Source organism: Populus alba, chromosome 1 (genome assembly GCF_005239225.2).
Source record: "Populus alba chromosome 1, ASM523922v2, whole genome shotgun sequence".
Taxonomy (NCBI): Eukaryota; Viridiplantae; Streptophyta; class Magnoliopsida; order Malpighiales; family Salicaceae; genus Populus; species Populus alba.
This window is the reverse complement of record NC_133284.1, coordinates 5969435-5983080: the sequence shown is the minus strand read 5'-3', so window position 1 is coordinate 5983080 and position 13646 is coordinate 5969435. Positions and strand designations below refer to the sequence as shown.

Below are 13646 nucleotides of genomic sequence, written 5' to 3'. Positions count from 1 at the left end.
TAGAAATAAATTATATAAAGCCCAACTTTTAACTAACTCGGCGTTGAATGATGAAATCAAAAAACAAATCAATTAAAAAAGATTTTAAAAAAACTATTTGAGGTAACCCAAGCTATCATGTTAAATATGCAATTAGGATTGTGAGACCGAGATAACTTCATAAAAAACAAATAAAAAATTATAAAGCTCCATTCCCAATAAATCCAATATTAAAAGCTAAAATCAAGGGGGGGGGAAACTAAATCTATGAGATTGGAATAATTCCACATAAATCAAATTGAAAAAAAAAAATAAGAAACTTAATTCCTAAACAACCTAATATTAAAGGATAGAATTGAATAAAAAAAAGAGAGATTAAATTGTTAGAGGGTTAAGGTGAAAAAAAAATTAAAAAGACTAAAAAAACAATCAGGTCAACTAGTTAAATATCTTACTTGGGTTACAAGATCATAATAATCTCATAGAAAAAAAATAAAAAAAATATTACGAATCTTGATTAAAAAAAATAATCAAATAAAAAAGGATCTAAAAATTAAACAAAGTTTATTTGGACCAACCTATCAAACCCATGACCAAGTCATAAATCAAGATAGATTTAAAGAGAGCAAATAATAAAAAAAAAAAAAAAACAATTATGAAGCTTAATTTCCAACCAACTCAATGTTAGAATTTGTTTCATATGAAATATTTTACAAAAAAGTATTTTTCAGATTTTCCTATTTTTAAAAATATTTTCATGTGATTTTACAGAAAAATTGATCAATATAAAATTTTTTACAGTCAACCTTCAAAGTTAATTTATTTGCTAGAAAATATTTTTAACTCATGAAGTTACATAAAACATTTTATGAATAGTAATTCACTTACCATATCAATTAATTATTTCAATAACCATCATCATAAACACCTTGTTTTTCACCTCACCAACATTTCTTGCACCATTATCATCATAATATCACTACTCTCCTCCTTCACCACGACCACCTCTAACACCACTATCATTGATATGTCACAACTATCATTACTATGTAACAACCGCCATCACCTCCGCTGCCATTATCATTATCTCACCACCACCACTACAATCATCTCCTCTATCAATGTTACCATGTCATCATCACCATCTCACCACCACCATGACCATCTCCTCCACCATATTGCCGTATCACCACCACCACCATCATTAAAAAGACATTTACATGTAAAATATCTTTCATCCATAAAACATTTTACAAGAAACAAACATACCTTTAAAGGATAAATTCAAATAAAAAATAAAATAAAAAAAGAAAGAAAAAAAAGACCTGAATTAACCTATTAAACTCGCAACATAAATTATGAGATCGAGATAAATTTATAAAAAGCAATACAAAAAAATTATGAAACCCCACTTTCAATCAATCTAATATTAAAGGTTGAAATAAAAAAAATCTATAAGACTAGTATATAATCTAATAGAAAGAAAATCAAACAAATTACAAAGAACAATTTTTAAAATAATCTAATATTAAATGATGAAATTAAAAATAATAAATAAATTGAGATGTTGAAAGGTAAATTTAAAAAAAAAAAAAACAAATGAAAACAAATCACTATTCTAGTAAATAATATTTTATAATGGTAGCTACAACATCCTTTAATATTTTGTTAATTTTAAGAGTAAATTATGAATTAATTCCTCTAATTAAAAAAAAATCAAACTATATAGTTTTTCTTGTTTCAAAAACTAATCACTTAGTGTTTCAACCGGTGCTAACCATGCTTAATTTGACATTACTTTATTAAAAAAATGTTTTCATTTCTCATTAGTTTTTTTTCATATTATTTACTTTTTATTTGTGGTTAGCCATAAAGTAGAGGTTACCATAATACAAAACTGTTTTTAAATCAAGCAACTAATGAATTTTTCATTTCTGCAGCTAAACAAAAGTAGAATTTTTTGAAAATTTAAAAATTTAAACTAATTAAGTTCATCCATGTTTTATTTACGAGCTTACAATAAATGACTAAATTAAATGATTTTCTAGAAAAGATACTACACAGTACACAGTTTATCACAAGATTCTGAAGTACAAAAAAGAAACACCAAGAATGGATTAATATCTAGTGATAGGAATGGCTTCGGAGGGAGTTGAGATCCAAAAAATGAAATATCTTGGAATCATAGGTTAAGTGCAGGCTGTAACTGGTTAGGTTATATAACTCAGCATTTGTGCAAACAAAAACCAAAAGAGAACATGTATTGATCTCCACGGTGACTCTCTGTGATCTTTGTATTTCTAACAATGCTAAACAGAAAAGCCGATGAAACTTCTCATATACGTGCATATCACATAATATACTCGAGTAAGACCCAGAAGACATTGATTTCCTATACAGATGTATTGATGGGTTCTAAAACTTCAAGATGATGTCACAAACAGCATGTAATTCTTCAGCTTTTAGTGAAAAAGGGAATCGAAGTGATCATATGAAAATAAATTGAAAACAAAACAGACCTTTCGAAGAAGAATGAACTCTATAAAAATCCACAAGTAAATTTAATTCTTGGCTTATGTGTGGAAATGGGTTCGTATCAGGTACCAATTTAACAAAACAATGACAAAAATTCCCGCTGTCATCAACACACTCCATGTTATTCAATGAGCTGTTCCTCCCCGGTAGTAACAAGGGGGAAAATGCACATCTCTGAGATTCCTGAAAGCATCATTGTTTGTCATTATGAGAAAAATAAAATAAAAGTGAAGAGTTTAAGCAAACTATTAACAAAATGAAAATCTCACCAATGATGAGCTAACAGCCAGCAGTAAACTAACCTGAATTTAGGATGTGGTTTCGGGACTTCAATGAGTATACCATCAAGCAGATGCAGCCAATTACACAGATCTGTAGCAAGCTCTCTTTGCTGCACGAACAATATCCTCAACCTGCACACGCCATGAAACAAAGATAAACAACCCAAAAATACAGCATGCCTGATATGTGCATCACACAAATGAGTGAAAAGACTATAGCTATATAAAGAAGCAAACAAAAGGCCATTCGTGGACAAGCTCATGTTGCATAAAACTACAGCTCCAAAAATCACCACAGACAAGGACTGATTATATAGTGAAGATTGAGAGGGAGGGGTTCATTTGGAGAAAAGGGATTCAAGGGGAAAGAGCTTCTGCTGTGAGGAAAGTAGTAAACAAATGTCTAATATCATTGATAAAATGTTTATATGGATACGGTTTTATGAAAAGTCGAGGCATCTAGCTAATCAATTGGTCTTGGTAGTCCAGTGGAAACAGCAAAGAATTTTAGACATCAAAGGTGGCGAGCACATCTCCGGCACACACCAGAAAATGATCAAACAAGAAGATTTGAGATATAACACCCAGAAAAAAAAAATTAAGAGAAAAAAAGAAAAGAAAAAAGAAACAGCATACCTGTGGCACGGCCAATCTCTCTAGATTAGCTGCATAAGGCATGGGAACATCAGCTCCAGCAATTCTCTCAACTGGGGCATCAAGATAACCAAAGCTCTCTTCAACAACAGATGCACTGCAAAGGAAAAGGCAGATTATGTAAATATGTGGGAATAATTTAGCAGGAGAGGTTAAATATAATAGTGGAAAGAATATGAACCAGATTTCAGCGCCAACACCATGCTGAGGAAATCCTTCTTCAACTGTCACCAGTCTGTTAGTTTTCCTGACTGAAGCATTGATTGTGTTTCTATCTAGTGGCCTAATTGATCGCAAATTTATCACCTGCATTAACAAGATTGGTTATTTTTTGTCATCAGACCTGAAAGTGCTATAACCTATAGAGACTTTACAGTCCTCCTAGTATCAGTTTACCTCAGCACTGATTCCTTCCTTTGCAAGTATCTCAGCAGCCTGTGAAACAAAAAACTGTGTGATTTAAAGGTAGAAGCTACATGAGCTACATGAAAAAGAATGGCACAAGAAATTCCCCAAACATATAGCTTCATATCAGATTGTTAAACACATTCCATCTATACTAAACAATAATTACCATAAGATCAATCAGGGATGATTCCCAAAAAAGAGATTCAGCAAAATAATAATGCAATGTCACATGATAACATTAAATTAAGGAACAATAGCAGCCACAACTCCACCCAAATTCAACTCCATCAGTTTAATGCAACGCCAATCACTAAAAGAAGCAAGCCACTATTATAGATGTCATCTCTGTTCCTCCTGATAGGCAGTGGTAGCAAAATATTACAACAAGAGAGGAAATAACTCCTGCACCAAAATTCAAGCACATTGATTCTTGGGCATATTTACTGAAACTGCAGTAACTTAGCTGAGCAGTTGATCATTTGCCTCACACAATACTAATTTGGTGCCCCAAAAAAAATGTTTCCCAAGGAATGTCAACTTCAGATTTACAATAAAATCTTCTAGTGCACCTACCAGCTAAATCTGAATTGATCATACCAGATGCAAACCAACATATTTGTTTTAGAACATTTGAAGCACAGAACAAACCTTGAGAGCATAGCCAACCATTTTTGAAAAGGCAGTAATGGTCACATCCTTCCCTTCTTTCTCAATCTGTTGAGAGTAAACAATTTTTTGGGCAGATTTAAGCACATCAATGATAATTGAAAAGCATAATGAAATAGCAGCTAACTGCAGAAACATTGAGAAGAATAATCTTTCAGACTTGAGGGAGGAATACCTTGGCTTTCCCTATTGGAAGGCAAAAACTGGAGTCGAGTACTTCAGCAGAAACAGGGAATGCCTCACCATATCTGAATCACAAAAGATTGATCAACTTGGGACATCAAGCATCATGTAAACATAGGAAAACATAATGATCCCCACTTGTCAAGATACTTACAATAACTCATTTTCAAGGAAAACAACAGGATCAGGGTCCCTTATGGCAGCCTTTAGCAGACCACGAGCATCTTCAGATGAGTAAGGAGCCAGTACTTTCAAACCAGGGCAGGAAGCATACCATGCAGCATAACACTGAAAAGGAGTAAAAAGGGAGTGTCATTGAGCATTTAGCCCTTAATAAACTGAGTTACAATCACTACTCTGGACATAAACATACTATCTTCTCACAATTTGGCAAGTAACATAAAAATTTTATAGTGCAAGAGAAAAGTGCTTGGCATACTGTCTCCCAAGCAGTGGCAGAGCTGCTCTTTGAGTAGGGTCAACTCAAAACATTTGACTTTCAAATGAGAGAGGAAAGAAAATGAAATTGCTCACACACAAACACACACACACACAGAACTTGTTAAACAATAATAATTATACCCTTTTTCCATCATCAAATACTAGGAATCAATAATTGTGTTTGAAACTTGAACCAAGATTCTCCTAAAACAAGAGAACGCTGTTGTTGTCTTATCCAAGATTTAATATGATCAATTCTAAAGCCAAAATGATGAAACAGAAAATCCAAAAAAACATGCAGCATCTTTTCAGAATGCTCTGGAGCATGAAAACAATGATTTAAGCCACCAAGCCATATAATCTAGTATCAAACTAACAAGCCATCTTTCACACAGGCACAAGATAGGGAAAGGGAGAGGGGGAGGGAGGGGCAGCGAGAGAGAGAGTGTGTGCGCTTGCAAAATGATAGATGGATAAGAAAGCACTTCAACCATACATGAGAGTGTTGGGCACCAACTCCAGCGGCAGCACCATTGGGCCCTCTGAAAACTATGGGCACTGATATCTGCCCAGCAGACATATAGTTTGATTTTGCAGCCGAATTAATGATGTGGTCAATTGCCTGCAACAAAAGCCAAAATCTAGAACAACTAAGGATTATTTTCTTAAAACTTACGGCAAAAGAGATCTGAAACATCACAGAAATATACTCTATCAACAACACACTAAAATACATTTAATTGATGTATTATCTGGTGCCCTAACATTTTTTTGCCAGTATTGAATTAGAAAATCTCCTTCCACAAGGTATTTATAAACCATACGCTATCCTACTAACCTGCATAGAGAAGTTGAATGTCATAAATTCAATAACAGGCTTAAGACCATGGTAAGCAGCGCCAACTCCAATGCCAGTAAAACCAGCCTGTTAGACATGTAAGAAAAGCAGGTGGTGGTCAGCCAACAACCAACACCAAAGAAATGAAACAAAAAATCAAATTCCGCATTAACAAATTAAAGAAATAAAATCAACCTCTGTGATTGGTGTATCAAGAACTCTCTCAGGACCATACTTGTCCAAAAGCCCTTTGGATATCTATGGAAAATGAAACATTCAAAGCGAATGGACTGTCAGACTTTTCAATGGAAAAAATAAAATATAAGAGAGAGGGGTATCAAAAAACATGAAAAACTTCAAATCTATATCATTGACAAGAAAATCTGACCTTATATGCACCCTGATATTCACCAACCTACATTTCACACAAACATAAAACACATAAGAAGAGAAAACATTGAAACATGAAACTAGGGGGGAAAAGAACTCCATTCAAAAATTGGAAGTTATTCTTACCTCTTCCCCCATCAAAAAAACCTTAGGATCAGCAGACATTTCCTCATCAAGTGCAGAGTTTAGCGCATCTCTAACTGTCATCTGTGCATGATTATCGAATCAACAAATGCAAAACCTCAGTTTATCTACTCTGGAAAAACGAAGCATACTAAACTACGAGATAACAAAAACATTCAAAAATGGAACTCCACACCCCAACAAAGGGGAAAAAAAGAAGGATCCAAAACTTCGTACAAGACTAGAAATTAAAAAAAGCTGAACGTTAAATTCATTAAAAATTACAAAGTAAATGAAAAGAGGGCTTTGCATTTACCTCTTTTGCTGCAGATGAATAACCTCTCCATGCCGATACCGCAGGGCGAATCCTCTGCCCAAAAGCCTACACACAAAACCAAAAAAATAAAATAAGAAAGAGAATGGCAAATGAACAAGCTACAAATTAAATGAATCAAAAAATAAAAATACAAAATCAACAATATTTAAAAAAAAAAAAATACCAAAAGAGGAGAACCTCCGGCATTCACCTTTTGCCTTATAATCCCCAACATCTTCTTTCTCTTTCTTTCTTTCAAAAAATGCACTAAAATCCCCAAACAAAACGAAATGATTCAAAAACTAGATTTTAGGAGAATATAAAACAAAAAAAACTTAAAAAAATCAAAGCGATAAGGAAACACACGTCGTAAGAACACCTTGTTTAAGGCGACGATTAACAAATTAACAAACTAGTTTTTTCTCACAGTTGGAGCGGGATCTGATGATCGAAACAGCCGCCACCACTTTCACTTGCTCTTTTTCTTTGCCTTCTCCTTTGTTTCTTTTTTATTTTTTATTTATTATGGATTTCCTTTCCTTTTTTTTATTCAATTTTTATCTTTTATTATAATTGGTAATTACTTTGCAGTTTGCACACTTGTTTTATTTTGGTGGGTGAGGCGGGCGCTAATATTGTTATGCGTTGATTGATTTATTCCACAAAATACAGCTGCGACTTTCCTTGTAGGAATATTCTCTCAGTGGGAACCTACTTCGTTATACGCTTGTGAGATCATCACATTTGTGGTCATGATCTCATCTTAAAAAGTTGGGGGGAAATCGACGGTGAGCGATGCTGAAGGCTTGATCTGGTGATTGTTTGTGGCTGCTGCTTAGAGAGAATGTCAGGTGCCGGTCCTAGCGGATAGTTTCTTGTAACAAGATCTCGCAATTAAATATCTTCAATTTTTTAATATATATATATATATATATATATATATATATATATATATATATATATATATGTTAAATCAGAAGGAAAGGGGTTTCATATGCATTTGGAAACTCAAGGAAGGCGTGAGGTCGAAGGAGAAAATTCCAGACCAGGTATAAATTTAAGTTTATGGAGGAACCAAAATTGTTAAATCATGCTTAATTTAATTTTAGAATTAGATAAAAAAAAAATAAATTAAACAGCTTGTAGGTCATGAAAGATTTGTGATAGGAATAAATCATGGAAATTAGATTCATGTTGAATTAAATTAAAATAATTACTGGACATGATTAATTGATTACGTCATATTTAATATAATTTCAAGCACAGTTGTTATAAAACAGCACCATGTTTAATCAACTTGTAGATCAATTGGATGTGTAAACTATATGAAAATACTCAAATTATTATGTATTCGTGATTTTAAATAGGATATAAAATAGAAAATGATTTGTTGTTTTGCATTAAAACAAATGTATACTTATTACAAAAAATGAGAAATTGAAAATAAGTTGGTCAACGTTTTATTGGTTCATCCGATATCCAATAAAACCAGATGGCATCGAATTTTTGTCAGCGATTTATAAAAAAATCCAAACTAGAACCTACTATTTCCACGGTCGTATTCTAATTAGCACTGTAACCTACTTTATATCGCGGGTAAATTTTCAAATTAATTTCTAAAAAGGTGTCAATATTTGGATGTGTTTTCGTATTGCAAATTTTTTAATTGGAAAAAAATATATTATTTATATTTAATTAAATATATATATTAATAAATAAAAATTGAATTGTTAACATTAGGCAAACAGTTGATCATTAATTCTTAAAAGTAAAAGATAAATACATATATAAATATTTAATTCTAGTTGTTATTTTTATTTTATTTATTTTATCTTGGAGATTAATTATGGTTGCTAATAACAATTTATTTTATTTTTATAAATATATTGTGTAAATACAATTTATTTATATAAAATACAAAAAAAATCAATCTAACGCCTGCTCATATTTAATTTATCTAAATGGACAACAAGTCGTCTAACAAATAGCCTTCGTCCTCTAAACCATTTTTTTTTATAAAAAGTAATTTATAACTCTAAAAACTCATTTCAAAATATTTTTACTTACAAACATCTTAAAAAAATTAATAAATTAATTTTTAATTTCAAAAATGCTTTATTTTTATAAAAATAAAAATTAATATTTTTTCTATGATTATTAGGATAACACCATCAATATTAAACTTTATTTGAAAAAAAAATCCATTGACACTGTAATCAATTTTTTTAGTTATCAAAATGTGTATTTCAACATCAAGCGACTAAAACATCTAACAAAAATATATAGTGGGTGAGTTTTTCATTGTAACAAAAGACATACTTAACTCTGTATTGCTACAGTTAAATCACCCTTTTACTCCTGTTCAACGGTAGTCTCATATGTTTATTGTTCATTTAAAAAAAGCACAATTAAATACTATTTTTACCTATAGATTTAACAATTTCTTAACTGTTTGACAAGTGGTGATTTAATCATTTCAAAAAGTTTGAAATCACTAAAATATTTATTTAGTTTGAGATGAACAAAATATAGAATTGTTGACTAAGAATTTTTTTGGTTTTTTACATTTTAAAATATAGTAGATATATAATTATACCATTAGAAAAGATAAAATTCAAGATATGTGTTTAGGGAAAATTTGTGTACTCTAACTATTTTTTTTTTTTTTTTGATTCTCATGTTCATAAATGATATTTTTTTATTTTCAAGATGAAAACTACTTTTTTTATTTGAAAAAGTTATTGTTACGTGCCGTGCACGCACCAACAAATAATTGTTGTTCGTGGCATTTGGGTGATGTATCTGGTGTCCAAACCTGTGATTCCATTGTATCCATTTACGTCAAGTCACTCAAGTTATTTTTTCATTTACTAAAAATCCAACTTTTAAATTACAATTTCTGACTTTAAGTTATAATTTCAAATTTTTCTTAAAAATAATTTATGATAAAAACAAGTTAAAATCAGTATAAATAAAAACATATTTAATAAAAAATGACTCTAAATAACTTTTGATAAAAACAAGTTAAAATCAGTATAAATAAAAACATATTTAATAAAAAATGACTCTAAATAACTTTTTGAAAGAAAAAAAGATTAGTATAAGCAAGAATTCATAAATTAAAAGTTAAAATAATTTTATTTTTAATGAAACAAAAAATTTGATTTAGTTTTGTAACAAAATTTTGTTTAAAGTTAAAAGTTATATCTAAAAAACATATATAAGTTAGAAAAACGATTTAAATTAATTTACTAAGATCATATCAAACATAACCTAAATTAACCAATTAAGCTGTTTTAGATCATGTGGAACGAGTCATGTAATGTAACAATTCATAACAGAAAAGAACTTGATAACAAATGTTACTTCACAGATTTAATTGGGGCGCCAACGGGAGGGTGGTTCGGCTAAAATACTACTTATGTTCATATAAAATAATCAGAGTTTTTTACCAACAGGCGTGTGGCTCAGTGGTGTTGGGAGCAAACTTTTCTTCCTTCGGACCTAGGTTCGAGTCCCAATAGGAACGGGGCTGGAAAGTTTGCTCCTTTCATGTTTTTACTGGGTCCTCCTTTTTGCGGTATGCCTGTCACCCCCGCGGTGTCTTACCTGCTCACTAGGGCTTGCAGGATGTTCAGTGGGCCGTGGGATTAGTCGTGGTGCACGTAAGCTGGCCCGGACACCCACGTTATAAAAAAAAAAAAAAATCAGAGTTTTTTTAAGTGATTTATCTCAAATATAAAATTCAAATCAAACCATACTGACAGGATCAAATTTCAGCCGGTTCAATATTATGGTTCAGTCTCTAGCAAGAAGCTTGTTAATGTATATGAACGGTATTTAGAAATATCATAGTTATTGGCTTCACTCCAGTGTCCTTCAACTGGAAATGCATGAAATAAGACGAAGAACAATGCAAAGAGAATGTTCAAAAGAAGGAAGCAAGTAATTGAACAAAACAAGAAACCATCGTGCGATTATAAAGATTACATGGTGGGGATTTAAATTTCCTTAAAAAAGAAAAGAAAACGCAAAAGCTAACGTATCAGCTCTCCACCAGTTTTCTTCCAATCCAGGTTTTGAGGCTTGAATCCCTTCAGTTGGCATTGATTATATGAAGAAAGCCAAGGAGTTACAAGATTTTAGACGCACACAGCGTGGCACCATCAGAACTTTTGCAAGTTTTGGTGGTGCAACGCTGGCGAGCGTCCGAAACCTTCCTTCTCCGCCACCTGAAAATCTCGCGTCTCTCACTCACACCCTCCCATCCGATTATACCTCACTCTGCTCCAACCTCAATTGCATTATCTGGGAGGATTGGACCGTGGAGGGCGAGGATTGCTCTCTTTATTATCAATAATGATAAACGAAGGGGACCAGATTAAGCCGTGCATCGGAGTTCATGGACGGTAAAGGTCCCAGAAAATGATAACGTTTACAAAAGTGGTACACACGCGGGCAGCTACAATTGGTGACAAATGGCCTGTTTTTGCTCGTCAAGGTGTACTAATGCTGATTTATGTAGCAATAGTCCTGCGTCCTGTTTGGTACTGTTTGATTCTGTGTGGTGTTGTGTTTTAATTGTATTTTTGAACATTTTTGAACTTTAAGTTAGTTTTTTTTAATGCGTTCGTACTTGATTTTTTTATTTTAAAAAAGACATTGCCTATATATATAAATATTGTTTTTTGCTTTAACTCTCTTGGCAATTAATGTTCAGAAAATCAAGATAATACTTGAGTGGGCTACTGTGGGTCTGTTTTGGTGGTTGTTCATGGTGGTTTTGAGTGGGATGCCGGTGATTGTTAGTGGCTTTTTTAATGGTTGTTGGTGGCTATTTTGGTTGTGAAAGGCAATGTTTTTTTTTTTTTTTTGATTGTTATTAGTGCATTTATGGTTGTTATGGGTGCCGTTTTTTGCTTTCATGGGTGCGTTTTGAGAGGTTGTTTTGTGGCTGTCAATGGTAGCTTTAGGGACGAGATGCGTCTATTATTATGCTTTTTAATGTTGTTGATAGTGTTAGAAATGTAAACATGATTAGGAATTTTGCATAAATGATTAAACCCCCGTCTTGTTTCTTTTTACAAGAGATGACATGTGTGACCATTAATGCAATAACTTCCATTTATATAGTATAGTATTTTATTTGGTGTTTAGATGAGGAACATGATAATTATAAGCGTCTAATTAATGCCTTGTTTGTTTCCAGGAATTCATTTTCCTGGAAACAACTTTCCCCACTTTTCCATGTTTGGCAAGCATAAGAAAAAATGGTCAAAGGAAACTCAATTCCAGTCAACAGAAAAATTAAAACGTTAAAGGAGGAAAGTGTTTTCCTTTCTTTATTCTAAGGAAAACACTTTCCTTTTGTTCTCTGTCTTAAAAAACCCATACAGATCAACTGCAAACCCATACACTTTTGATCCCTAAAGACTTTTTCTCTCTCAAATAATTTATGCAGATCAATTGCAAACCCATACACAGTAATCCATACACAACAAACCCATCATCCGGCAATGGAAAATGATCAAAGAGAAGGAGACAATTCCCGTACCATCCTCCGGCACTGAATCTTTCTTTTCAATGTTCTTTTCATTGTTTGTGGCCGAACCTTTTTCCAAGTTCTCGAGCATTTCATCATCAGGTACCGACTCTTTTGCTTTACCACTTTTCGTATTTTTATTCAAGTCCCCAGCCTTTTCTGCTTCAACATCGTGATTTCTTTGAAGAGTTTCTTCCTCAGCTACAAAAGAAGTCGTTATACTAACCAATGGAAATATGGTGACTTTTGAGGCTTGATTGAATATGGCAATAGCAACCCCTATAGCAGCTATTTCCACTGGACCTGTTCAAAATAAAAAAGAAAATCAGCTTCTATATCAGATCTAGTCCACTTGTTGGATTGTTGCATTCAGCAACAAGATATATAGCTCACATGAAGTAGAGCTGATGATGAAATATTAAGTGCGTTGATGATGATGATTATACACAGCTAAAAAAAATAAATTGATTTCGGTAGAAAACTTGAGTCCTTTAATATTTTTATACAGAATTCATTAATAAATTATTGTATTATTTGTTATGGGAAACCCATAAAAATATTTTTGTATATATTTATATTTTAAAAATTCTTTATACCAAAAAAAAACCCAAATAATAAAAAAATTCATCATTATACTTTTTAGATTTTTTTTTTATTGTAAGTGATTAAATATTATATATATATTAGATAAACTTGAAAAAAAAACTAATTCATTAATAAATTATTTTTCAGTTCATTTTTTTATAACACTACTAAACATCGAAAAATACTTTTTTGAAATTCATTTTCCAAAAAGAAATCACTTTCCTGCAAACAAACGGAAAGAATAAGTTTTATTTCTAAATCCAATAGAAAGGGCTGAGGTGCTAATTGCAGGCTCCAAGGCCCAGCATATAATAGAAAGAGCCGACGACTTGCAAAAACTTATACGGCCCACTATTTATAAGCTACAGACTCAGATGGAAGCGAGGGAGATGGGGAGAGAGAGAGAGAGAGAGAGCACTCGAGAATATATATGGTGAAGGAGAAAGATTCAGGTGCCTGTGCCTTTCCTCATAATTTCCTTTGCTAGCTTATTGCGTTTATCCGTGGATTAATCACCACTTGCTTCCTTAATTTAATAACCTAATTGAATCCACCTGACAGAAACATCCAAGTGAAGTTTCGTTTATTTGGAAGGAAAATCTTTTTTGTTTCTTTTTTCATTTTTCTGACTAAAATTGGGATTTGACATGAGCAACTTATTTAATTTTTGGTGTTTCATATTTGATCAAACAAGCGAAGAGTTGA

General features: G+C 32.2%; 1 protein-coding gene across 7 annotated transcripts; it reads right to left on the bottom strand.

Annotated features, from left to right (window-relative positions):
- Positions 1-2499: 2499 nt before the first annotated feature.
- LOC118043125 (pyruvate dehydrogenase E1 component subunit beta-1, mitochondrial) lies at positions 2500-7428 on the bottom strand. Of its 7 annotated transcripts, none has more exons than XM_073407213.1 (16): positions 7181-7428; positions 6999-7081; positions 6815-6880; positions 6502-6582; positions 6374-6400; positions 6181-6243; positions 5986-6072; positions 5644-5769; positions 4861-4994; positions 4699-4771; positions 4506-4571; positions 3846-3884; positions 3631-3755; positions 3432-3546; positions 2817-2927; positions 2500-2697 (listed from the first exon to the last, which is right to left on the bottom strand). In XM_073407213.1, the coding sequence occupies exons 2-15, from the start codon at positions 7047-7049 to the stop codon at positions 2877-2879; spliced, it is 1104 nt and encodes a 367-aa protein (XP_073263314.1). In that variant the 5' UTR covers positions 7050-7081; positions 7181-7428; the 3' UTR covers positions 2500-2697; positions 2817-2876. The 7 variants fall into 7 exon arrangements, with proteins under 7 accessions (XP_073263314.1, XP_034906917.1, XP_073263315.1 ...); XM_035051026.2 differs by having other exon boundaries at positions 7194-7428; XM_073407214.1 differs by having other exon boundaries at positions 7242-7428.
- Between the last annotated feature and the right edge of the window lie 6218 nt (positions 7429-13646).